Here is a 27,755-nt window from a genome sequence, read left to right as displayed (position 1 = left end):
AGTAGGAGGTGTGGCCAAACACAAGGCTGAAAAAACAAGAGCTTCTGGGGTTCTTCCTGCTCCCAGCCCCTGCCACTGCCCACTGCTCCGTAGCTCCACGATCTACTCAAGGCGAGTCAAGACTGCAGTAATTCCACGAGAAACAAAAGAAACAAAAATACTTAGAATGAGGTTATTCCTGCCTCAGTACATCATTTAAATGCGGAACAGAGTGCTAGCAGAAGTTCTAGCCCAGACTACAGGCCCTCCTCTCCCACCAAAGAGCTTTAGAGCCATGATAAGGTTGCTTAACTTCTCCAGGCCTCCCTTAGCTCACCTGAACTGCCGACCTGCATGCAGAGATGTTCATTTTGGCATCTCTTATAGTGTTAGGAAATTTGAGTTAATAAACACATCCTTTCTCAAAGAAATGTCAAGCCTTTGGAAGATACTGCTCAATACCCTTTCAGAAAGACATCAACAGCTTGGTAGAGCCCCTCTTCGGAGATGGGCAAATGAGGGTGAAGAAAGTGCTCGAATAAAATAACCACATACTTGTACAGAAGTTGACCTGGCCTCAAAAAATACTAACAATTTTTTATTTAAAGATGTGATATGCAAATACAATGAATGCTATTTTGTTGAGCATGCATATTCATGCTAGTATATTTACTTTCTAGGGTGGATTAAGTGATACAAATTTTCTTAATTATATGCTTTACATAATATATAATACACATATATAATATTTACTGTACACTCACCCCCAGAATAGACCAAGATAAAGAGGCTCATAAACTACACTGAAGCAGGGCCCATAAGTTTAGTCCCCTCCTTGGGCCAGAAGCTACTGTTTAGCTTCTGTGGTTTTTAAATCTTTTATATTTTAAGATTATAAAGTTTTCACTAAAAAAAAAAAAAAAATCAAATTGGGGAGGGGCTAATTATCTCAAGTTCTCATATTCATTTTATCAGGCTCTGAAATTAAAGCCAGAGTTTTTGCTTTGTTTTAAAAGTTTTTCAGGTCATTGTTTATTTGACAAATAATGGTATCTTTTTATAAATAAAGCCCATGTTTTAATGTCTATCTAGGTGCTCAGGAACTGTGGAGTCCCCCTCCTGCCATCTCCCAGCATGCACATTCACTGTTAAGCCTACTGCAAGTAGTTAATAGGAATGCTTGGGATCCTCTAAACCCACTGTTGGAAAAGACCCTGGTACTGGTAAAGATCGAAGGCAGAAGGAGAACAGGGTGAAAGAGGATAAGATGGTTGGATGGCATCACCAACATGAACTTGGCAAACTCCAGGAGACAGTGAGGGACAGGGAAGCCTGGCATGCTGCAGTCCGTGGGGTTGCAAGAGTCGGACACAACTTGGTGACTGAACAACAACAACAAACCCATTCAAACAAAAGAATTAGTGGCTGATAGGGAGATTTGCAATTTCATCAGGAACAATTCTACTTAAAGAAAGAAGCATTGCATTTACAGACAGCACTTCATGTCCTGTGGCAAATTAGCTGGTGAGGGTCCCAGGTAGGCAAGCGTATAGGATTGACATCACTGCAACTGGAAGCAGGCTCCTCTGCCTTGGGCAACTGGGCTGAAGAGATGGGATGGAGTCTCCTCTATGAGTTGCCACTGATGTCTACTGTGACCTAGCACTTCATAGTACCTGGACTACTCAAAAGCTTTCCAGACACTTTATATGAGCAGGAAGATGAGACATTCAAGTTGTGTTCTACATCAGGAGACTGAAAATTAGAGGAAATAAAGCAAATTACCTAGTCTCTCAGGTCTAAGACTACACTCAATATATTAAAAAAGCAAGCAAACAAGCTGCACAAATCTTCCAGGCAAACAGATCCCAAAATAAAAGCCAACGCATCTTCACATTTATAATATTTGTCATCAGGGGCCAGAAACTTCTAACAATTCACTCTAACTCAATATTTACCTGGAAAGTGAGTATAGATGTTAGTTTTAAAAAATTGAATCCATGTATTTATGTATGTATGCATGAATGGGTGCATCTATTTTTATTTGGGAGTCTTGGTGTTCATAACAAATTTAATATAAGTAATTTAACCAGCCTCTTAGGAATATGCTTTTCCCCTTCGTTCTCTTCTTATCTGCACTCTTTATATTCTTTTTCATCTTCTCACTTGGTCTCATCTCTCCTATCTTCTGCCCTATTCTTTGCCCTAATATGACCCTTTCTTATATATCCTTATTTTCTGTATTATTAGCTAGAATATATCTTTTGAAAAGATCAACACACCCTTCCCAGGACATCATAAAATAAACAACCCTTTAATATTAATATATTGGAAGGAAGCCTTGACCTTAGTAAGCAAGTCCCTGGTGTAAGGTGGAAAATGGAGGTGAGATGTGTCCCTCTGAGGCCAAGGCCCAGACAGGGCTCTGCACTCATAGACCCTCAGATATCCTGGCTGACTGGTTATGTGATTAAACTGTGGTCTAGGAGATGCTGTGCCAGCTGAATGAGGAAAGCACATGAACTAACTGTGAACACAGACCAAAGAACACTTTAAAGCTTGAGTCATCTGCGTCCAGCATGTTCAGAGGAGTAGGGAACAAATAGTCCAAGAAGAGTGCCCAAGGTGGGTCTGAGCTGTTCCTCTGAAGGTCACTCTCATCTGGAAGCCACCTATGAGGCTGGGGCCACCCTGGATGCCAGCTACCAAGCTGTCAACCCTCATACAAGTGCTTAATGCTGTCCCCTCTTTCCAATAGATGGTGTGTGATGAGGCAGGAAACAAGGAAAGATATAAAGGAGGAAGTGAGGGCAAAAGGGGGTAAAGAAAATCAGGAGAAAACTGGGAAGAAGAAAAAGAAGAGAAATAGAGATAGGGCCAAGGGAGAAGGGAGAAAAAAGACAAAGAGGGCTGGTAAGAAGTATGGATAGTGACAGCTGCAGAAAGTCGGGAAGGCTGGAACTTTCCTTCTAGTCAAGAGTGCACACAGCTGCATCAAAGTGCACTGCTTTTCTCTTTGGGATCTTCATGTCCATTATTTTCTGCAGTTCTTGTCTCCTGCTAAATATGATTACACAGTGTCCCCCCCGCCCCAACCTGGAAGTACTGCTTTGACCATAAAGGCACAGAAGAATTAGACTGCACATTGCCCTGACTAAAACCCTGGTGCTCACCCTACTCATTCATTTGGTTGACTTCTCCCATGAACCCCTCATGGTAGGCATCTTCCTATGTGATCAAATGCACTCAGTGCACCTTGATCCTCTTTATCTCCTGGTGACACAGTTATGGAAAGAAAGGGAAGACATCAATATGCACTTGGTATTAATTACTGGGCTAGGGATTTTATATTTTAAAATACATATTTTATATATTATATAGATATAATATATATAATATATAATATATTATATATAATTATATATAATATATCTATATAATATATATTATATATATATAATATCTATATTATATATTATCTATATATTATTATCTCTCTATATATTATTATCTATATATATCTATATATAGATATATATCTATATATATAGATATAGATCAAATATATATAGAAATAATATATATATTAAATATATAATATATATATATATACAGATATAGATTAGATATCTGTATCTTTATATAGATATATAGATATAGATTATATATCTATATCAATATAATATATATCTATATAATATATATAATGTATCTATATATCTATATCTATATAATATATATATTATATTTTAAAATCTATATTATATATAATATAGATTTATATCTTTATTATATATATAATATATAGTTTGACTCTGAAATCTCATCATAGTCCTACAAGTAGGTATTATTATTATTAGGCCTATTTTACAGATGATAAATTAATTTCATCAACTAATAAATCAATTAACAAACTAATGTTTCCATTTCTATGATTGAGATAAGAATAGTTTATGGCAATGTTGTGAGAACACGTGAATATGAAATCCCTCTGAACTCTAACAACAGAAAGAACAATGCTTGTTTAGGACTTAGAGGTGTTATTCTAAGGCCTTGCCATGTAATAACCATTTAATCCTCACAGTAACCTTGTAAGGCAGACTCTTTATTTGCATTGTGCATATAAAAAATAAAGTGACCTTCCCAAGGTCATACAGCTAATAAATATGGAGCCAAGACATGAAGTCAAGTAGTTTGACTCCATGGTCCCTGTAACCACTCTATATTTACACACTTACTGAAATAGCTGTTCTACATCATTTAGAATCTGCATAACAGAAAACGGGCCTCTGGTTTAATGGGGGCCAATGTAAGGAAAGCCCTTATCTGTTAAATGCTCATTCGTGCAGCAGGTTTCACACTAAGTCTCTCACAGCTGCCTTTTCAATGCACACGCCATAAAAACGTCAACTAGGGCCATCTTTCCCATCCTTTGAGGTTTAGGGAAGATGAGCTTAAACTTTCAATTCCACACCTTGTGGAAGTTTAAAATTTTCAAATTCTCATTAAGATTTCCAAAGTTCCCAAGTGCCCATGACCATTTCTGGTTTCAAACTGGATCGTCCATTTGTGCCAATGTCCTGCCTGCTTTATAACAAGCTGTCGCCAAGGTGAGACTTGATCCCTTCCTTGAAATCTATCAGAAAGGTCACGTATACACTAACTTCCCACTAGATACCTATTTTAAACATGGTCATGTATATATTTCGATGCTATATAACTTGGAGCTCATCTTGGAGCTCTGTGATGACCCAGAGGGGTGGGATGGGAGAAGGGGGAGGGAGGCTCAAGAGGGAGGAGATACATGTATACTTGTAGCTGATTCACATTGTTGGATGGCAGAAACCAAAACAACATTCTAAAGCAATTATCCTCCAATTAAAAAAAAAAAAAGGCCACTTATATAGGGCAATGTGTGTATTTACTATAAAACAATAGTTTTGCTGGCAGGGACAGCAATAATTTCAGAGAAAGCATTACGTCAGAGGAACATGAATAAGCTCGAAATGAACATTAGGAACGCCAGCCCCCACAGTCCGTCAAGCACTCCTTCAGTAGAGACCATCAAAGGTGGTTTCACCGATCCTCGCCCCTCTCTCTTCTTGCAGGAAATGTCTTCTCATTATTTTCATCAGAACACACAGACATCCGTGACTTTGTATAAATTGCTTGAGGGGTCTGCTGCTTACCGGTCAAGCAATTTATATGAAGATGTTTCTTTTTCCAAATAAAGACAGTTTCTTCCCCAAAGGAAACTGTGTGCCAACTTTTACAATACACTTAAATCCTTGCCACAAGTGTGTGACATCACTTTCATCAAAGTGTAAGCTCCTTGGAGAAAGTAACATACCTTTACATGCCTTATAGTATTTCCCACTAGGACTAGAATAGTGTCTAGTAGATACTAAGTGCTTAAGAACTGTTTGATGATTGACAAGAAAGCAGAGATTCACATGTTCAAAGAAAGGTGGACTCACAAAAAATGTGACTGTTAGTTTGACTAATATGCACTCCACATTCTCTGAACAACACTGACTTTCCATAAACCCGTGTTCAACTATCACTATATTTCCTTAAAGGGCAATTCATAAATCAGAGCAGACTAAACTGTGTGTCTAACTTCTCCCCTTGAAACTCATAATATTCATCTTCCTAAGAAACCATAAAACATGATTCTAAAATGACCTAGTGGTTATGTCTTAGGGACACTGAAAAAAGTTTAAGTAAAAATGTCTTGATTATGCTGACACAAAATTTTTTCATGAAGCCATGCTCTTATTAATCACTTCAGGTGAGTCAAAGTAAACATAATCAGTCAAAGCTTTAAGAGAAGAAATTGAAAGAAAATTCTTGGTCCAAAAATGATTGCTCTCCCTCTCTTTCTCCTTCTCATCATCTTCCTGCATTCCCTCCCCCGTTCTCTCAGCAACTTTTACCCAGAGAAGAGCACAGACAGTGATGACAGCTGTGCTGGAGCAATTTCCCTTCACGGAGTTAAACCTCATGAGGTCCATTTCAAGAGGACTGGATTATATTTTGGGTGACTCACAAGATGTGTCATGTGTCTAAGACATATTGAATATCTTCTCACAACAGGGTTCAATGAATCAGGCATTCTCTTCTGCTATTTTTCATCCTCGTCTGTTTAATGTTTAAGGGAAAGCATAGGACAAAATCTAACACTGGATTTCACATCATGGGCTGTGAAAGTTTAGACGTGGTTCCACATGTAACAATGCAGAGAAATTACAGCAAATAGACCTAGTCTATACATAACCTTACATGTTTCAGGTCAGGATATAATGTTTCTCTCTTTTGTTTGCCTATATGTCAAATAGAGAAACAATGAAATGTTTGGCTCTATGCTGAAAACACCCTGAGAGAGATTTTCGAAAATGTTTTTTTGTTATGCTGAAACAAAAAAATAAGAGGGGGAAAAAGAGAGAAGGTTAATCTCTGGGAACGCCTTTGTTTTCTTAGTCCCTCATTTATTTCCTCTTGATTAGTATAGTTTTTCCAGTTCTTCCCCAGGTAAAACCTCCTGAGATGTTTCTCTTATAACACCACCCCACTGTCAAATACTGAGACCTGGGAGAGATGGCTCAGTGTCAGCCTATTAAAACTTCACTTCTATAAGCAAGGTAGTAATGATGGAAATGCATTCTCACCACAGTTCTGAGACACAATTTGCATAAGTCCACAGAAACTTTCCATGGGATGACAGAAAATCAAATTCATGATCCACTCTTTCCATTTCTGAGCCCCATTTTTCAGATAATGGCATTACAAAATATCTAGTTGCTGAAACCATATGATCAAGTTAATATTGATTCTCTTTCCTTCAGTTATTAAGACAGACCTCAGATTCACAGCCTTTTTCCATCTCCCAGTGGAACTGCCCCAGTTTGGATCTTCATTTGTACTTGAGTAAGTAGCCTCTTACCTGGCCTTGTTTTGGCCACTCTTTCCTTGTATTCTTCTTCCATCACTATCAGACTGATTTTGGTAAAACAAGGTCTGGCCAAGTTGTCTCCTCTGTTTATAAGCCCATCAATGTTCTCCTATTGTCTACCTTATGAAGTCTGGATTCCTTAATGTGACTTTCAAGATCCTTCTTTACAAGTTGGTTCTAAACATGCCTTTCCATCCTTGTGTCCTGCCAAACCCCACCCTTAACCATCAGCAGCAGCATAATGCTTCCAACTGTTGAACCTCTATTCTGTGCTCTGCTCTATACAGACAACCCCTCACTTTATCCTCCCCACAACACTTAGGGCTGAAATGATTACTGTTAGAATTACACAGATCAGTTATGGAGGTTGGGTAACTTGTCTCTATCCTCAACCTGAATTTCCCTTTCCTTCCCCATCTTGCTGCTGCTACTGCTGCTAAGTCGCTTCAGTCATATCCGACTCTGTGTGACCCCACAGACTCCCCACCAGGTTCCCCAGTCCCTGGGATTCTCTAGGCAAGAATACTGGAGTGGGTTGCCATCTCCTTCTCCAATGCATGAAAGTGAAAAGTGAAAGAGAAGCTGCTCAGTCGTGTCCGACTCTTCATGACCCCATGGAATGCAGCCTATCAGGCTCCTCCGTCCATGGGATTTTCCAGGCAAGAGTACTGGAGTGGGGTGCCATTGCCTTCTCCTTCCCCATCTTACATAATATTTTTTAAGACTCTGGTCAAATAGTACCTCCTTTTAGAAGTGGGCCTCAACAGCCTTTTGGCTCTCCCCAATTTCCCTTCTCCTCCATCTAACGTTACTCTTAGACTTCTATATTTTCCATAGAATGTTCTTTAAATTTGATTACTGCAGTGATTATTATCAGTTTAATGTGTCTGTCACCTACTGTAAACCATGAACTATCCTTTCTGTCTTTTGCATTTATAACATTCTTTATCCTTTATATCTACCATGGTCCTGGCAAACAGTAGATACTGAGGGTTGATTTTAGGGTTAAATGCTGGGCTTCAAGATATTAGGGGGTTCCCAGGTATTTAGGGGTTGAGAGGAAGCCTATGAAGGATAAGGGCATGGTGACAAGGATAGGTAGGGCTCTTGGCTAAGACTTATGTTTAACTCATCATTCAGAATTAGAAGGGCTTCCCTGGTGGCTCAGATGGTAAAGCATCTGCCTGCAATATGGGAGACCTGGGTTCAGTCCCTGGGTTGTGAAGATCCCCTGGAGAAGGAAACGGCAACCCATTCCAGTACTCTTGCCTGGAAAATCCCATGGACGGAAGAGCCTAGTAGGCTACAGTCCAAGGGGGTCACAAAGAGTAGGACTGACTGAGTGACTTCACTTTCACTTTCCAGAATTAGAACTAAATTTCATTACAGGACCACACTGTATGATATTTCTTGCATACACAAGGCTTCTTCTGGGATCCAGACCAAGGCTATACCTGGGACTGGAAACCAGGTAGACTTGCTAGCTTTCAAAGGATTTTTTCATGAAAGCACAGAGATAAGATATAATATAAATTTCACTCACGTAAGAGCTGCCTCCTCTTCTTCCTGAGAAGTAATGAAATAATTAAATAGAACTGACCCCTAACCTGGACCTCCCCGCCCCAAGTCTCCCCACTATGATACATCGCCGTTTCTCATTCCCTTCTGCTGTCCTGCTACCACTCTGAAGTTCACGCAACAGTGCTCATCTCTAGGCCATTTTCAATTAATTTCCTGAGTAAAATTTCACGAGACACTATCAAACCTTTTGCTAAAATCAAGATATATTACATCTACTCTATTCCCTTAGTCTACTAATCAAAAAAGCAATCAACTTTGTCTGGCATGATTTGTTCTTTTAAAACCCATAATGCTTATTGCTCATAATTCCATTATCTTAGATAGTATTTTTTTCCTCTTAATATTTGTTCCACTATTTTAACAAGGATTGAATTACTAGATGGTCATTTCTAGGATTGCTACCTTGCTATTTTGAAAGTTTGCTACCTAATTTGATACAATCAGCGTAAGGGTATTTCCTTATTTTGTTATATCACAAAAGATTAAGAAAGGGCCTTGCAGAAGTCATTTGGTCAATGCCTTTTTCTTCACAAGGCTCTCATCACCTTCCTGAACCATTTCAGAGCACTATACATTTTTTAGCATTTCCCAAATAGGAGAATTTGAGATCTCTACTGATACCTGAATCAGTGATTCATAACTTTATGCTTAGGAAGCACTTCCAAATTTCTCATCCAATTTCCTTCTAGAGGAAGTTATGGTGAAGAAGGCATAGATCTGATACTGAGTTCAAATCCTGACTGTGCCATTTACTAGCTGTGTGACTTTAAGTAACTTTCTTTTTTTTAATGAGACAAAAATAAGAATTTTAAAATAAAAACATTTTAAAATATTATATTTCTTTAATTACAAAAGAAATATATGAGAAATTCTAATTGACACAGAAGTGTATTATCCCCTTGGCTCTCCAGTCAAGATCTTACTCTCTAAAAGTAACCAGTGATAATGGTTTTATATGCATTTTCCAGTCTTCCCAGGTGGTGCTACAGTAAAGAACCTGCCTGCCAATGCAGGCAGCATAAGAGATGTGGGTTCGATCCCTGGGTTGGGAAGATCCCCTGGAGGATGGCATGGTGACTCACTCCAGTATTCTTGCCTGGAGAATTCCATGGACAGAGGAGCCTAGAGGGCTACAGTCTGTGGGGTCGCAGAGAGTTGGACATGACTGAAGAGACTTAGCAAGCATACACACACACATACATGCTTCTAGGATATTTTCTATAAAAAATAAATGCATATAAATCAAAATGAGGCCATAATATTCACAATGCTTTACAATCATACTTAGGTCTGTATTTGTTTTGAGTTAATTTGTATGAAAACTAAAACTCCACCTATCCAAATTTTTTTCACAATAAGTATCTATTAGGTTTGTAATTAAATTTGTTATGGTTAAATCATAGTTAATTTGGCCAGTCCTTACTAACAGACATTTAAAGTAGCTTCCAAATTTTTCTCTATTCCTACTACTAATGATAATAAACTACAATAATGTCTAAACAATTAATGAGAATTGAGGGAATGAGTGAGAACTGTGAAACCATGAGGGTTGCCCAGTGAAGGCAAGCTGCTTCTTCCTCTTCCTCTCCCCACAAGCTCCCCTAATAGCAGAACGCTATGGAACAGGGATACTGGAGGTGGAGCATCCTTGGTCACCACGAATGATGGGATGGTACAAAGGAACACCTTTTAATCACCTAATGTGAAGCTCACTCTGAAATTTTCTGAATTCTCCTGGGTACTGCCAGGTAGAACCTGGTTCGTGCTATTGCTTATACCCTGAGTGTCCTAGGGCAAGTTCTTTACCATCTCTGGAGTTCAACTTGCTTATTTATAACATAGTGATAACTTTTCTAATCATAACTATCACTGCCATATATTATTCACTATATGCCAAATATTGTACCAGAAGAGAGCTTCAGTGCATAACTTGTTTAATTTTCACTAAATCCCTTTGAAGTGGATGATATGAGTCTCATTTTTAACTGGATTTTCAGGCTTATTATTGAATTGCAAGAGTTATACATACCTTTTATGTAATATATAACTTGCAAATATTTTCAACCAGTCGGTGGCTTATTTCATTTTTCTTAATGGTGTCTTTTAAACACAAAAGTTTTAAATTTTGATGAGGTACAATGTATCAGTTTTTTTTTAATTGATTGTGATGTTAGTGTCACAGGGAAAATCTATTTTCTCAATTTAGAGTAAAAGATTTTGGTCTTTCTTTTTCTCTAGAAACTGTAGAGTTTTAGTTTTCATACTTAGGTCTGTATTTGTTTTGAGTTAATTTTTGTATGTGGTGTGAGGCTGGGGTCTAAGTTTTTGTTTTTTTTAGTATGGATATCCAATTATCCCAGCACTGTTTGTTAAAAAGACTACCTTTCCTTCATTGAATTGCCTAGGAACCTTTGTCAAAAACCAACTGATCATAAACATTAGGGCTCTCAAATATGTTCTGTTGATATATATGCCTTTCGCCCCAATATCACACTGTCTTTACAAAAAGTTTTGCAAGAAGATAATGTAAATCCTCCACTTTTTTCTTCTTTAAAAAAAAATTGTTTTATATATTCTAGGTCCTTTGTGTCTTCATATAGATTTTTAGTAAAGGAAGGAAGGAAAGGAAAAGGGGGAAAAAAGCCTGCTGGGGTTTTTGAAGAGATCAGGATTGCACTGAATTCACAGAGCAATTTATAGAGTAACACCATCTTACACTATTGAGTTTTCCAATGCATGAAAATACAATGTCTCTCTTTTTATTTATATTATCTTTTTATTTATATTATCCCTTAATTTCTTTCAGCAATGTTCTGTAATTTTCAGTGTGCAAGGCTTATATTTTTGTTGAATCTATTCCTAAGAATTTTGTGTTTTTCTGACACTTTTATAATTTGAATTGATTCCTTAATTCCCTTTGGGGAATTGTTTTTGGTTAGAACATAGAAATATAATTAATTTTTGTATATCAATTTATATCTTGTGATCTTCCCAAATTCATTTTTTTTGTTCTTTTAGTTTTTTCTTTCTCATGTGATTTCTCTTGAGTTTTTCTAAATAAAGGATCACGTTACCTGGTAATACTAAAATTTCTTTTTTCCCTTTTCAATCTGTTTGTCTTTAATTTCTCCCTTCTCTCCATCCCTTTCTTCCTTCCCTCCTTCTTTCATCTTTCTTTCATGTCCTTATTAAACTGGTAAGGTTCAATGCTGAACAGAAATGATGAAAGCAGATATTCTTGCCTTTTCTACAATTTTGGGAGAAAGCTTTGAGTCTTTCATCAAGTATGTTGTTAGGTGTGGGTTTTTTCATAGATGCTGTTTATCAAATTTAGAATATTTCCTACTACTACCATTCTGTAGAGAGATATTATCATAAATGGATGCTGGATTTTCTCAAATTCCTTTTCTGTTTCTATTTAGATAGTCATGTCCTTTATCCTGTTAATATATTATATTGATTTCTTTGTGAACGTTAAGCCTTGTATTCTTGGATAATTTCCAGTTGGTCACAGTGTCATCCTTTTCATATGTTGCTAAATTTTGCTTGCTTATTTTGTGAAGGCTTTTTCTATCTATGTCTATGAGGGATAGTGGGGTTTTGTTTTTGCTTTTTCCTTGTGATGCCTTTTTCTAGGTTTAGTATCAGGGAAAAGTCCAAACCTATATGTCTTCACTGGTAAATTCTATCAAATATTTAACAAGCAAATATTGTTAATTTTTCATATACTCTTTCAGAAAATAGAGGAAGGAACATTTCAACTCACATTATGAGACCACTCACTTTTTCCTGATTGTTGTTGTTCAGTCACTCAGTCATGTCCTACTCTTTGCGATCCCATGTACTGTACCCCCAGGCTCCCCCATCCATGGGATTTTCCAGGCAAAAATACTGGAGTGGGTTGCCATTCCTTCTCCAGGGGATCTTCCTGACTCAGAGACTGAACCTGGGTCTCTTGCATTGCAGGCAGACTCTTCACTGTGTGAGCCACCAGTGAAGCCCTCTTTTCCAGCTTAAAAGTTACTTTTGAGGAAGAGAATTTGCAAGTAGTGACTCAGAGAGTAAAGAAGCTGCCTGCAATGCAGGAGACCCAGGTTCAGTCCCTGGATTGGGAAGATCTCCTGGAGGAGGAAATGGCAACCCACTCCAGTATTCTTGCCTGGGAAGTTCTCAATAGACAGAGGAACCTGGGGTTATAGTCCATGGGGTCACAAAGAGTCAGACAAGACTGAGCAACTAACTCTTTCTTTCATTTGGTCATACCTGGAAATCCTGCCTCACATTATTTCTTTGAATTTTATTTTATTAGTCTGAAAGATGGATATTCATCTTTCTAAAACTATTTTATGGAACTATTTTGAGAATCATATAAAGCATAGTATTATAAGGCTACCTACCCTAGTATTCTTGCCTGAAGAATTCCATGGAAAGAGGAGCCTGGCAGGCTACAGTCCATGAGTCACAAAGAGTCAGACATAACTGGGTGACTAACACTTTCACTCTTTTCATGATAAGTGCTTGGCATAAAGTAAGTTCTTGGTAAACACTGATAGAGCCATTGTATGCAGTCGGGTGGACTGTGCCCCATACAGATGTGTTAAGCGAAGGGGCGAGTGAGGCTAAGCATCAGTCCATGTTCTGCTTGCCAAGCTACAAGTTCTAGCACTGGCTGCACCCAGCCAGAAGAAGCATCTTTTCCTAATTCCTTCACCCAGAGGAGGTAATGCTTTCAAACTCACACAGAGGTGCCATATAGTCTAGTTGGTCTCAGGGTCATCATATTCCCTCTCGTCAATCTTAGTCCTTCACGATGCAGGCTAAGTCCTTTTTCTTGAGCTGGCTCAACATGTTCACAGGAAAGCTCCTTATCAATCTCATGCCTCTTGGTTGTTTCTCCCCTATTTTCACTTTATTTTCCCTTTTCCTTTTTCAGGGTAAATAGTTTGAATGACTTTACTCATGCATTTATGGAAACATGAATTTTAAAAAGTTGTGGGCTGCTCCTGCTGCTGATAGAGGTGTCGGGGAAAGTACTGCTAATTACATTTCCTGCAGAAACTCAATCTCTAAATCCTCCTGAAAGACAGGAGTCGTTAGGAATCCTTCTTCCACTCCATCTAAGCACCTGGATGCCTTTTGAAGAACGCTGACTTTCCATCTTGACTTTGACCTCAGGGGTAAAGAAGCCAATTGACTCAGCTTACTTTTTTCTTACATGAGGTTTTAATTATAATCATTTCCTCATGGAGCACAAGACTTCCAGAATTTGATAAACGTTCTTGTTTCTCTAGCAAGCAATATTTCTTAAATGTATGTTTGTACACGTGCCACAGGAAAGACAATAAGTCTGAATTAATCTTTATTGGCAGGGGAAGCCCACTTCCGGTCTGTGTGCTGGCTCCTCACGCCTACTCTGCGTCCAGAGTTATAGATGGGAAGGACGCATTTGCTTTTAAGGAGAAAATAGAGGTTGAGGAGGGAAGAGGGCCACTAAAACAAAGATAGAAGACAGAGGGAAAAGCAAAGACAGAAAAAATGAGGGAATGAAGCACTTGTGTGAGGGCTCGACAACTGCACTGGAGGGCTGCCAATCCCATAGAACTGAAACTCTTACCTTCTCTAAATTCTTCATTTTGAAAGCACTAATTATTTTGGTTACACTATTTTTTAATATGCTCAATGTTTTTGATATAATTTACAGTTAAGGAATAAATAGGGAAGAATCAGTGTTAAAAGCTTGGATGAAGGAGGAATAGCAACAAATGCACTGATTCCTCCCACACTCGGCAGCTCCCAGAATATACACCACTGTTGGAATGGATACTTTTGGGGTATAAACACAGTGTCTTAGTCAATGAAGAAAAATAATTCTTAGGCGAAGCAGAGTATATGATCTGAGGAATGATACTTGAACAATATTTTCTATTTGTGTAGCACAAGCAATTGGAGAAGGCGATGGCACCCCACTCCAGTACTCTTGCCTGGAAAATCCCATGGTTGGAGGAGCCTGGTAGGCTGCAGTCCATGGGGTCACTAGGAGTCGGACACAACTGAGTGACTTCACTTTCACTTTTCACTTTCACGCATTGGAGAAGGAAATGGCAACCCACTCCAGTGTTCTTGCCTGGAGAATCCCAGGGACGGGGGAGCCTGGTGGGCTGCGGCCTATGGGGTCTCACAGAGTCGGACACGACTGAAGTGACTTAGCAGCAGCAGCAGCACAAGCAATTGAAGGTGAAGATATTAAACAGGAGCATTCAATGCCGTTGCTACAAAAGTGAATTTAATTTCTATCTACTTCAGAATAAAAAAGCCACTCTCATTTGAGACATTCTCATTGTAGACCATTCTTGTTTTATTTATGAGGAATAAATAAATAATTCCTTATTGCCAGCATAATATCTCTTATTGCCTTGTCCAATGCTTCCTGGTGAAGCCATACCAACATATCAGAGAGAAGACAGTTGCTGAAAAGAATACAAGTTCAGGTCAGGGTACCACAACAAAGACACAAGGAGCTTCCACACCATGTATGCAGCCAGTTTCATTAAAAGTAAGCCTAGTAAATCGAGTAAATCCAGCATACTTCCAAATAATAACAGCTTCCATAAAAATTAACTAACAGCCGATATCCAATCATGTGTTTTTATTAAGTATGACTAGCAAATAGTACTAAGAATTATAAAGCAAGAATTGGAAAGAGTCAAAATTGATTATAATGCTTTAGGTAAGAAAAACTAGACTACCACGATAGCACCAGGTAAAAGGTCCGTATGTATTTTTCAATGGGAGAACTGGACCCTGGATCTGAACCCCCACCTGATGCACTTCCACATGTAAATGTGCTCAATCCTTCTCAGCGAATTCTTTTGTCATGTCCCCAAAGTCCTAAATACGTTATGCATGGATACCTAGGCCATGTAAGCCTCCTGTCTTTTAGGGTCAATATTGCCTATTTTTAAAGTTTTTTAAAAAAATATTTGTTTGTGCATTTGGTCGCACAGGCTCTTAGTTGTGGCACATGGATTTTTGATCTTCCTTGTGGTATGCTGGTCTTTCCTTGTGGCATGCTATCTCTTAGCTGTGGCAAGTGGGATCTAGTTCGGTGACAAGGGATTGAAATAGGGCCTCTGCATTCAGAGCACAGAGTCTTAATCACTGGACCACTAGGGAAGTCCCAGAGGGTCAGGATTCTTAAATCAAGAAAGAGCAGCAGCCCCTGCTTCAGACTGCTATGGCTGGGAAGTCCACTATCAGACTGCGCCTTGTGTTACTATGCTATGCCGTTTCCCTGTTTACAGAGTGGTCTCTTGTGCATTATTTCCACTGATTTTTATAACAAGTCAGGAAAAAAAAAAAACACAGAAGTAAAATGACCCCCAGATCTCTCTTCAACTTATATCAGACCAGTCTTTCTCCATCTTAAATGAGTAAAGATTATCTTTCCACTCTAAGGAGAATTACACTGTAGTTATCTCCACTCAAAAGAATTTTATTTTATTCCTCTTTGCAAGGTCCTGGCTTTCCCTCAACTCTCTTCAAACATAAATTCCGAGCGGTTCATAGCTTTTCTTAAACAGAACCCATATTTCTTTAAGATGTGTCGTCTCTGAACCATTTGATATATAGAAATCAGTGAGGCTAAAAAATCCAGATAACAGTAATAAAAGGTATTAATAAGAGGAAGTAGGAAATCAGAAAGACAACCTCACATACTCTTGGAGCCTATCTAGTCCCTACCCACTCAATTTACCAATTGAAAAACTTAGGCCTGGATTCACATGGGCACCACTCCCGGTCTCAGCACAGCACTCCCTATATTTCTAAAAAGGCAATTCAAGTCACAATAACCTGACTCCACACTGACTGCCTTGCTATGTCGCCCAGATGGCAAGCTTCATGCTGTGGCTGCCTTAGGCAGCACTCCTTGACCTGGCCATCTGCAGAGAAGACATGGGTGAGAGTAGGCTTCCCAGGATCCATCCGAAAACATTGCCCTTCCCAGATGCCAGGGGATCTTCCCGACCCAGGGGTCGAACCCAGGTCTCTGGCTTTTTCTGCATTACAGGCAGATTCTTTACCATCTGAGCCACCAGGGAAGCCCCACAGGTACCAGAGTGGATATAATTTGGTTGTGTTATCGAACAGAAGGAGTCCCCCAGCATCACTGGTGTGAGGACGATGCCCTGAATTTCTGAATACTGCCAGACATCTAATGAGAGTCTTATGTAGGAGAAACCTGGGAAACACTGTGTTTCACGAGTTTGATATAATGGAAAGAACATAAAATTTGGTATTCAAAAACTAGAATTCAAGATTTGACTCACATTCTGGCTTTGTAGACTCTGTAGATGAGTAACTTACTTCATCTCTCTAAGCTTCCATCTGTGGGTCAAGAAATATTTAGTGAATGTCTATTTTATACTGGGCATTGGGCCAGGCTCCTGGGACACTCACAATGCAAGACCCAGTCTCCTCTGAGTAAACATGGGACATCATAATGAATGAGAAAGACCCATCTTCCTCTTTTCAAAGCCTACTGGTTAGCCTTAGTTTACCAACCTATACATTAGGTACACTAACACTACCTGTCTTGTTGTTTTATGAGAATCAAAGGTGATCATGAATAGAAAAGCACTTCACAGACTGTAGCTCTTTCCAGTTTCCCTTGCTGGGCCTGACTGGCAGCCACTCACCACAGGCCCTGTATGTGCACTTTCACTGCATCATCCAGCCACCTTTGACAAGACTTCATAGATACTGTCCTGGGCAGCAGCACAGCTTCCTTCCACAGGTGACGTCACCTCACCCAAGCTCCCCCATTTTGAGCAATGATCCTCCCCAGACCCTTCTGTTGGGTGCTTTCTGTCCTCCTTACCCACAGGAGCCAGACCCTCAGATGCAGCTGCATACTTCTAGCTTCAGCTCCTGCTGCTGCTCTTTCTGTTCTATTTCTGGCCCTGTTTGCCTGTTCCCTGAGCAGGAGGAAATCTGTAGACTGCCCTCCTAGGATTAAGTCAAAGGATACCTACAGTAACTACAAGAAGTGTGTCTCTGAGGCCCAGTCAGTCCTCTGAGCCCTGCCTTTCTAGAAAAGTGCCTTAATAACCAGTTTTCCTCCAGACTTGCTCAGGACCAGCAATATTAGTGTCTTATGACTACTCTTACAAATTATCAGAAACTTAATGGTTTAAAGATCTTCTCAGGTGATGCTAGTGGTAAAGAACCAGCTTGCCAATGCAGGAGACGTTAAGAGATGAGGGTTCGATCCCTGGGTAGGAAAGATTCCTTAGAGAAGGAAATGGCAACCCACTCCAGTATTCTTGCCTGGAGCGTCCCCATGGACAGAGGAGCCTGGTGGGCTACAGTCAATAGGATCACAAAAAGTTGGACATGACTGAAGTGACTTAGCAAGCATGCAATGGCTTAAAACAACATAGGTTCATTATTGAACAGTTCAGGAGGTCAGAAGTCTAAAATGAGTTGGGGACTGTATTCCTTCTGGATGAAAGTTGAGGAAGAATGCTTTTTCTTGCCTTTTCTGGCTTCTGGAAGTGGCCTGCATTCCTTCTCTCACAGCCTCTCCAACACCATCAGCTGCTATGCTGTCACTTTACATGGAACTGTGTCCACCCCCCTGATTTTGGATGTTCCCTTGACTTAGATTTTAATATACAGTGCATTGCATTGAACTGTAGATTACAGTAGGGAATTACCAATTATTAATTTAGTGAGGAAATACACAATTTAAAGAATAAATGGAATTTTTAAATTGATACAAATAGCATGTAATTAAATGATCTTCAAATCTGTTTCTCTCTGACCTCTGATTCATCTGGAGTCATCATCACATGTTCTCTGACTCTGGCTCTCCTGTCTCCCTCTTTCACTCACTAGGATCCTTGTGATTCCATTAGATGCATCTGGAAAATTCAGGATAATCTCACCTGTGAAGTCCCTTTTGCCATGTCAGTTCAGTTCAGTTCAGTCACTCAGTTGTGTCCAACTCTTTGTGACCCCATGAACTGCAGCACGCCAGGCCTCCCTGTCCATCGCCAACTACCACAGTTTACTCAAACTCATGTCCATTGAGTTGGTGATGCCATCCAACCATCTCATCCTCTATCATCCCCTTCTCCTCCTGCCCTCAATCTTTCCCAGCATCAGGGTCTTTTCAAATGAGTCAGCTCTTCACATCAGGTGGCCAAAGTACTGGAGTTTCAGCTTCAGCATCAGTCCTTCCAATGAATATTTAGAACTGATTTCCTTTAGGATGGACTGGTTGGATCTCCTTGCAGTCCAAGGGACTCTCAAGAGTCTTCTTCAACACCACAGCTCTCACATCCATACATGACTACTGGAAAAACCATAGCTTTGACTAGACAGACCTTTGCTGACAAAGTAATGTCTCTGTTTTTTAATGTCCTGTCTAGGTTGGTCATAACTTTTCTTCCAAGGAGCAAGCGTCTTTTAATTTCATGGCTGCAGTCACCATCTGTAGTGATTTTGGAGCCCCAAAAAATAAAGTCTGTCACTCTTACCACTGTTTCCCCATCTATTTGCCATAAAGTGAGGGGACCAGATGCCATGATCTTGGTTTTCTGAATGTTGAGTTTTGCCATATAAGGCGACATATTCACAAATTCTGGGAGTTAGGACTTTTTTGGTGGCCTCCATTTTACCTGCCACACCAAACCCACAGGCTTCCTAGCCTCTCAAGGAGCTCTTCTTTCAACCTTCCAGGGTGCCACACAGGTTTCCAGAGGCAGTGCCCCATCTTGATGCTGTGGTCTGAAGAGCGACTTGAGCCATGAAACTATCCAGATTCCAGAAGTCATGGCTAAATTTTGGGGAGTGGGTATATCTGTTAAGGCTGATGAGGATTTCTGTGGCTAACAATTTCTGTGTCAGGTACATGGCTATCCTTGGTGTTGGATATACCTACACACAGTCGTGTATCAGAGTGGGAACGAGCCTTAGTGATAATCTAGTCTAAAACACTGACCTTACAAATGAGGAACCTACAGCCCAGAGAGGTAAAGTGACATCCCTTATGGCAGAGTTGCAATGAGTCCAGGTCCCTTTTCCCTCCAACTCTTGTCCTCCTTTCTTACTCCACATGCTCCATGGGCAGGATTATTAGATTCAGCTAAGGAAGGGCATAATCATCACCAGACAACCACAATCCATCCCTTCCCAATGAAGGCTTCCCATAGACGGCAGAAGAAACACCCTGGAAGAGGCCTATACTGATGGGGAGGCAAGAAATACTTCACTAGATACCCCGAGAGCATGCCACCTCATTAAGGCAAGTTCTTCTCTGGAGCTCAAGTTCCAGCTGCCAGGCTGGCACCAGAATCTCATTAGGATGAAATAATCACAAGTCACAGCTTGTTGAAAGGTCAAGACCGAAGGCCCAGTGACCTCACTTCTTGGGAGACGAGGGTTACATTTCTGTAGGCAGAATCAGGGAACCAGTGTGGCCTCTCATGGTGAGTTCCAGGGGAAGGACAGGGATAAGAGGCCACAAACAGCACCACTGACTTTAGTATGATAAGAAGTGTGTTCAGATGAAACACATGAGAATTCCCTGGTAGTCCCATGGACAGGAATCTGCCAGCCAATGTAGAGGACATGGGTTCAATCCCTGGTCCAGGAAGATTCCACATGCTGTAGGGCAACCAAGCCTGTATGCCACAACTCCTGAATCGTGTACTCTAGAGCCATGCATCACAACAAGAGAAATCTGCATACTACAGCTAAAGAGTATCCCCCATTCACTGCAATAAGAGAAAGCCCACACACAGCAATGAAGGCCCAGCTCAGATAAAAACAAATACATTAATTAATTAAAAGTAAAGTTTAAAATCCCATTAAAAAAAAAAAAAGTGGGTGTATCAATTTACATTGCAACAGGGTTCCCTTTTCTCCACTGATGGCAGTAGTCAACACAACATTGTAAAGAATTATTCTTCAGTTAAAAAAACAAAAAACACACAACCACCCGCAATCCTTCTGATACATCTGAAGGGGCAAAGATTGAATTGAAATAGGAATGTGAATTGAATTGAAATGTGTTGATGTCATTCATACTTTTGTGCTGCACTTAGTCCCTGGGTGAATTCCTGAACCTTATGCACAAGTGATTACCCTTTGTAACCCTCCAAGCATAAATCAAGCACAAATAGGGTCCAGCAGGGGTGCTCTGGATTTGTGAGCTGAAGCGAACTGTTGGTGCCCTGTACCATACCCAGCAAGGCAGGCTTGCCCATTGGTTTGTCTCACTCCAGCCAGTACCACAGGCTTTTTTGGTGGTTGTTGTGGCAGAAAATAGCTAACATGTTCCCTCCCCCAGGAAAGTCTAAAATAATTCAATAAGACATACCTTCAAATGAGAATTTTTATCCCCTTATATTAAAAAATAATGATGCTTTATCTTATTATAAAAGTAATACATAATAATGGACTCAAATTTGAAAATACTAAGAGTACACAGAAGAAAATAAAAATCACTGAAAAATTGAGTCATCTAGAAATAACTTCTGCTATGTTAGTATATCTCCTTATAGACTTTTTTCTTACGTACATATACATTTTTCTCTTTTACAAAACAATTTATGTAACATACATTGGTTAATCTTTTGAAACAAATCTAATAATAGGCCTTGAATATGTTCCCATGTTATTGTTTTTACATGGCATACATATAATGGCTGCATAATATTTAAGTATACTGCCTGCAATGCAGGAGACAAAGGTTTGATGCCTGGATTGGGAAGATCCCTTGGAGAAGGAACTAGCAACCCATTCCAGTATTCTTGCCTGGGAAATCCCATGGACAGAGGAGTCTGGAAAGCTACAGTCCATGTGGTTGCAAGAGTCAGATATGACTTAGCAATTAAAAAACAATAATATTTTATTTAACTAAATCCTTATTGTGTGAGCATTTAAATGAATTCTAGTTTTCAGTACCAAGATACCTTTTTAGATAAGCCGGTAGAAAATATTTGGTTGCAACCCTGTTCCTCAGGTCTGTCAAGTAATCTTAGAGAAAAATATCTTTTGATTCTTGAGGGTGAGTTAGTATGTTAATAGTACTTAGACAGGAAGTGATTTCTTCCTCTGCAAACCATATTAATTCTGAAAAAAGAGACTAAATGGTCTTTGAAACTCAGAGAGACCACAAGAGCTAAACCTATCTGTAAGGCCTTCTTGATGGAGAGTACCCAGCCAGCATAGCTCAGGAGATGGGAGGTGAACAGGGAGAAATCTGCCCAGGCAACTTCCTAAAGGACTGGAAAGGGACAGATTCATCAATGACTCTGGGGCTGGGTGACATGTCTTAGCAAATCCTGAAGTTCAGTTCCATTTGTAGAGGACAGATGTCCTGCAGAGGCTCCAAAGTATGTGCATGATTACATTTATTTTAAAGAAGTAAGAAGCAAAATAAGCTTTACCAATAATATTATATAGCTAGAAAAAATATATATGCATATAATTGATGAATACACACATAGCAAGAGTGCTCAGAAATATTTTACTAATGGGGAATATAATAAAATAAAGTTTAGAAACCACTGCCTTAAAACAGAAACTCCATAGTAGACAGAGGGAACAGAATAGGTGGGGAGATTCTGGGAACCACTTGGCGTAGACAGTCCCAGTTTGGACCACCGCATTTGACACACGTGAAAAGAAACATCGTTCTATTCTGGAATGTGTGTGTGTGATTCCAATTACATTCTTCTTCTAGTCCAGTTTGCCTATCTCTCTTGACTACTCTCCCAGCTTCAACAAACTGCTAAAACCAGAGGTCTTTGCTAAAGACTGCCTATAGAGACGAAGTGAGGGGAGCAATTACTGATCACCAGAAGCTAGGAAAGAGGCATGGGAGGGATTCTCCTGCAGAGCCTCCAGAAGGTGCCAACCACGCCATCACTTTGATTTCAGACTGCTGGCTTCCAGAAGTGGGAAAACATTAATTTCTGTTGTTTTAAGTCACCCAGTTTGTGTTTACTTGTTGCAGCAGCTACAAGAAACTAACACAAAAGGGTAAAACAGGAGTGAACCTAAAGACCAGATGACCCCACCTACCACTGTGGCCCCGTCACCCGCGGCAGCTTCGCTAGGCATCTCAGAGCTCCAGAACGGTATTCCTCAACCTTTTTGAAAACTATTATGCTACCTAGATAAACAGAAAAATCTCAGGAGCAGAGTTTCATTCAGGCCTCACACACAGAACAAAATAAAGCAAAAGCCTGAGAATCAGTGCCCTGGAGGAGAATTCAGTTGATACAAGAAGAACGTGAGCCCCTCCCAGCTGAGTCTACGCCTGGTCTTACTGTGTATGCATCTGCGTGAAGGGCTGGGGAGGCGTTTGGGAGGGGGGCTGCTAATCTGCTTCCCATTTTAAAGCTAGGATTTAGCTAGAGATCAAAATCTTATCTTGCTGAAGAAGAAAAATATGTTCCCTTGACTGCATTCCAAAATACCGGAAGGAGTAGACATTGAACATGCCCCTGGCACTTCTTAAAAAGTCATAGAACGCCTCAACCTGATGATTCCTCAAGATTTTATTAATTTATAATATTATGTTCCATCAAGATCATCACTTTTTATTATCTTGCTGCTCTGCATTGTATCTCCCTTATTATTCTCAGCTACAGGGGCCATAAATTAAAATCATTCAGAATTTATACTCCTACAGTTCATTATCTATGATTGGTATTATCTCACCGCCTTCTCTGGCCCCTCTATATCCCCTGACAAGAAATATTGCAATAGAGTCTAAATACCATCCAACCAATAAATGTTGAGTTAAAAAAAAGGAGGGGGGGGGGGAGTGGGAAAACCCTTTATTGAAGGGTACTCCATCACTCCTTCTTATCTCCATCAACAGCAATTCTTTCTGTCAAAATGACAGAGAAATAAGCTTCTAAAGAGTTGAGAGTTAGGTCCTTGCTTTGCTCCTGTCTGGACTGGACATGTAATTTTCTCTTCCTTTACCTTCTTCTACTCTTTCCCTGCAGGTCAAGGGACTGATGCTTCACGAGAAGCAACCCTACTTCAGGGAACAAGCAGGTAGCAATGTAATCAATTGATTTCAAAAACAACAGGTGGTCCAAAAGCTACAAAAGCTGGGAGGCTGGTCTTTTGTTTCTAAGACTGATCAAGACAGAGTATAGATACCTCCACTAGACCCCAGGAAGAATAAACGCAAGTATCTGACAATGGTGAGATTCCCCCAAATTACATTTGGATGTGTTTGTTCACTAAAAAACTTGATAAAGTAAACTGGTGTATCCACAGAAGCTTTTGTCATGGTTGTTCCATCAATATCTTCAGAGATGTGAGATCCTGCCACACTAGGAAGAGCAATAATTTTTCAGAGAGATGGAAATTAGCAACACTTGCTAAAAAGTGGATATTCAAATCCTGACTGATCCTGAAAGAAAGCTGAATGCCAAAGAATTGATGCTTTTGAACTGTGGTATTGGAAAAGACTCTTGAGAGTCCCTTGGACTGCAAGGAGATCCTACCAGTCCATCCTAAAGGAAATCAATCCTGAATATTCATTGGAAGGACTGATGCTGAAGCTGAAGCTCCAATACATTGGCTACCTAATGTGAAGAACTCACTTATTGGAAAAGACCCTGATGTTGGGAAAGACTGAAGGCAGGAGAAGGGGACAGCAGAGGATGAGATGGTTGGATGGCATCACCGACTCGATGGACATGAGTTTAGCAAGCTCCAGGAGTTGGTGATGACAGGGAGCCTGGCATGCTGCAGTCCCTGGGATTGCAAAGAGTCGGACACGACTGAGCAACTGAACTGGACTGAACTGACTGATTCATATAATGGAAAAGTTCACATTTAGTGTATGTCCTGGCCTTGGGATCTAGCTTTTTAGAAACATAAAGCCCTCAATATATATCCACTTTCAGGACCACTGCAAAGTCAGTATTTCTTCCTCCCCTCCTCTCCTTCCTTTTTTTTCCCCCTCTCACGACACTCAGCATAACATGCAGATGCTAAAGATCATAAGACAGAGCATGCTGCTGCTACTGCTAAGTCGCTTCAGTCGTGTCTGACTCTGTGCGACCCCATAGACAGCAGTCCACCAGGCTCCCCTGTCCCTGGGATTCTCCAGGCAAGAACACTGGAGTGGGTTGCCATTTCTTTCTCCAATGCATGAAAGTGAAAAGTGAAAGTGAAGTCGCTCAGTCGTGTCCGACTCTTAGAGACCCCATGGACTGCAGCCCACCAGGCTCCTCCATCCATGGGATTTTCCAGGCAAGAGTACTAGAGTGGGGTGCCATTGCCTTCTCCCAAGACAGAGCATAGGGGAGGAGAAACAGGTCAGAGTGTGGCAAAACACAATCTATTGGCACTGCTTTAAAATTGTTTAAAAATGTAAAAAGCATTGATTTTCAAAGTTATAAAGCCTGACACCACCATATCTGTGGATAATTGCCACTTGTCCTTCTCTCCTCACTCAGTGAAATTTGATCATAATTCAACCTATGATCAATCATAATTAAAAACCTATGATCAAAAACATGTTTACACAGGACGACTTCAATGGGTTAGGAATTGGGATCCAGAGACATCACTAGCAATGGCTGAATGTGAGTAAGCCTGAAAAAGGGTCCACACCAATAGTACAAGAAACCTAAGAATCACCTGAGAAACTTATACAATCATAAAATAAAACAGAGCCCCATGGAAATCAAAGTTGCGATGACATACTGTATTTCATCTGCCAGATGACCAAAAATGACAAAGTCTGGCAAAACCCAATACTGGTAAGGATGTAGAATCCTGGATGCACTAATATATCATTAAAGAGAATATAAGTTGGTGCCACCACTTTGGAAAATACATTGGATTATGTATTGAAATGGAAGGTGAACCATGTTGACCCAGAAATTCCACCCCAAGTTCTATGCTCCAGGGAAACCCATGGACATGCACACACTCTAAGAGGCATGTAGTGGTGCTGTTGGTAATAGCATAAACTCAGAAACAACCCAAATATCTAATAACAGTGGAAGAGACAAACTGTGGTATTTTCATGTAATGGATCCAATACAAAACGAACCACAGCTATATGTATTAAAATGGGCAAATCACAAAACACTATTCCATTTATACAACAGGTTGCAAATCTAATCAATATGCTGTTTGAGGCTATATACATAAGGGGTAAGGCCATAGAGAAAAGCAAATGCATGATTAAACATAAAGTATGGGGTAATGGTTACCTCTGGGGAAAAGGAGAGATTTTTGATCTAGGTGGGAGAAGAAAAGGTTGTAAAGGAATTGACAACATTCAAATTCTTACACTTGGTGATGAGAATACAAGTACTGATTATGTTGTAATCTTTAATCCACACATATATATTATGTCTACTTTTTTGTACATGCTTGATTTTACAATAAAGTTTGAAAGTCTATAGATTCCTAGGCTCTACTTCACATCTACTGAATCAGAATCTTAGGTTATAGCATTTAGACAGTATTTGTATAAGTTCTCCAGAAGATTTGGATGCACTATTGGGTAAGAGCCACTCACTTACACACACACACACCCCACATTACACATCAGTATCCAGGTGAAAGCAGCTTTAAATACAAATCATAGTCAAGAAATTTCAAGAGTGTCATAAAAATAGAAAAGGTCATCCTGGGAGAGTGTGTATAATAGAAAGAGGCCTCACAGTTCAGGGCTCCAGGCTGAGGGGGAAGCCTGGGAGCATTAGTTACTAGTTTTTAGTCCTCACCAACTTCCTTGAGCCCTGTTCCTGTGTGCTTCCCAGGAGCATCTGTCTGAGATAATCACCCTAAGAACTGGGCCCACAGCAGCTCTCACCACAGCTTTTGCTATAAAGACAGAGGCATGATAAGGTGGAGAGTATTCCTGTCTATGATTCATCAAGGCAGACATCTAGACCTGTAGACCCACATGTATAAGCTGATCGTCAGCAAGTTGCTTCCCCTCTCTGAGCCCTGGTTTTCTCATCTGCCCTGTTGCCCTCGCAAAATTGGAACCCAACGAGACAATGCAGTTGGAAGGGCTTTGCAATTGGAAGTACTACTCTGCCATGCCCAGTAAATCCAGTACTATGTCAGTTATTATTTCTTCCTAAAATCTAAAAATACAGGCTGTCAATGCTGGATCGGTAGAATTTTCTGGGTCCAAGGAATTGGGATCTCTAAGATTTGCCTTAGAGAGACCTGAGAAAGGATTAGGTCTTAGTGCCTCTGTATCTCTTTCTAAAAACCCAGCAAATATTTATCAAGCATCCATCACTTATCCTGAGCCTATCTTTTCCAGTACTGATAATTCAGAAGAAGATGAACTACTGGAAGCACCTTGCAGAACCAATATGCAGTCTGAATAGTCATTAATGGCTTTGAAACTAACATTTAACTCAGTTATACAACATACTCCAAATTAGGATTGCCAGATTCAGCAAGTAAAAATGCAGAACACAATAACATTTGAATTTTTTAGGATAATTGGAATAATTTTTCAGTGTAAGTATGTCCCAACTACTTACATGAGACACACTTATACTAAAAAAATCATCTGTTGCTTAAAGCTCAAATTTAACTGGATGTCCCATGTTTTAGAGATGACACCATTCCAAATAAACAAACAGGTTAACATTTTTTTCAACATCTTACATTGGGAAATCTGCGTGAAAGAGAGCTATGAAATCCTATTTCTAAACCCTTCAATCCAAAGGGTTGGATTGATCTTGAAACTGAACTTGTAGCCTCCTCTCCCTTGTATACTCGAAGGCATGGAAAGGCACAGATATTAAAAACAGGTTTCAAAGGAAACAGGACAGAACAGGGATGGAGAAGTCACAAATTTCAAACAGAAACAGACATCCCATCCTCATCCTGGACCACTCAGGACACTTTGCATTGTCCTCTACCCTTACCTCTGGGCATTTCCTTGGAATGCTCCGCCTCAGGCCCATCCAACAGGTCCATCTGAGAGGCCTCCTCAGAAGAAACATGGCGCCAGGACCAGCTCTGGTTCCCGAGGTTGTGCAGTGGGGGGGAATACTCCAGCTCACAGGGGAAGTCAAAGCTGCACTCCAGACCTGCAAGGAGCAGTCCATGGTCAGTGGAGCAAACTGTCTCCCAGATGTGACCTTCCAGCCCCACTCCACTCCAGGAAGTTGGCCTCCATCTCATCCAGGTGTGAGGAGCTATAAATTTCACAGGC

At 40.1% G+C, this 27,755-nt stretch overlaps 1 protein-coding gene across 1 annotated transcript in view; it reads right to left on the bottom strand.

The window, feature by feature from the left end:
• ALK (ALK receptor tyrosine kinase) overlaps positions 1–27,755 on the bottom strand; it is a 735,395-nt gene that overhangs the window by 458,700 nt on the left and 248,940 nt on the right. The window contains exon 3 of the mRNA XM_070798938.1: positions 27,466–27,630. Within this exon, the coding sequence (XP_070655039.1) occupies positions 27,466–27,630 (165 nt within the window). The remainder of the gene's footprint in view (positions 1–27,465; positions 27,631–27,755) is intronic.

This window comes from Bos indicus, chromosome 11, assembly GCF_029378745.1.
Source record: "Bos indicus isolate NIAB-ARS_2022 breed Sahiwal x Tharparkar chromosome 11, NIAB-ARS_B.indTharparkar_mat_pri_1.0, whole genome shotgun sequence".
NCBI lineage: Eukaryota > Metazoa > Chordata > Mammalia > Artiodactyla > Bovidae > Bos > Bos indicus.
This window is presented reverse-complemented; position numbering and strand designations above follow the sequence as displayed.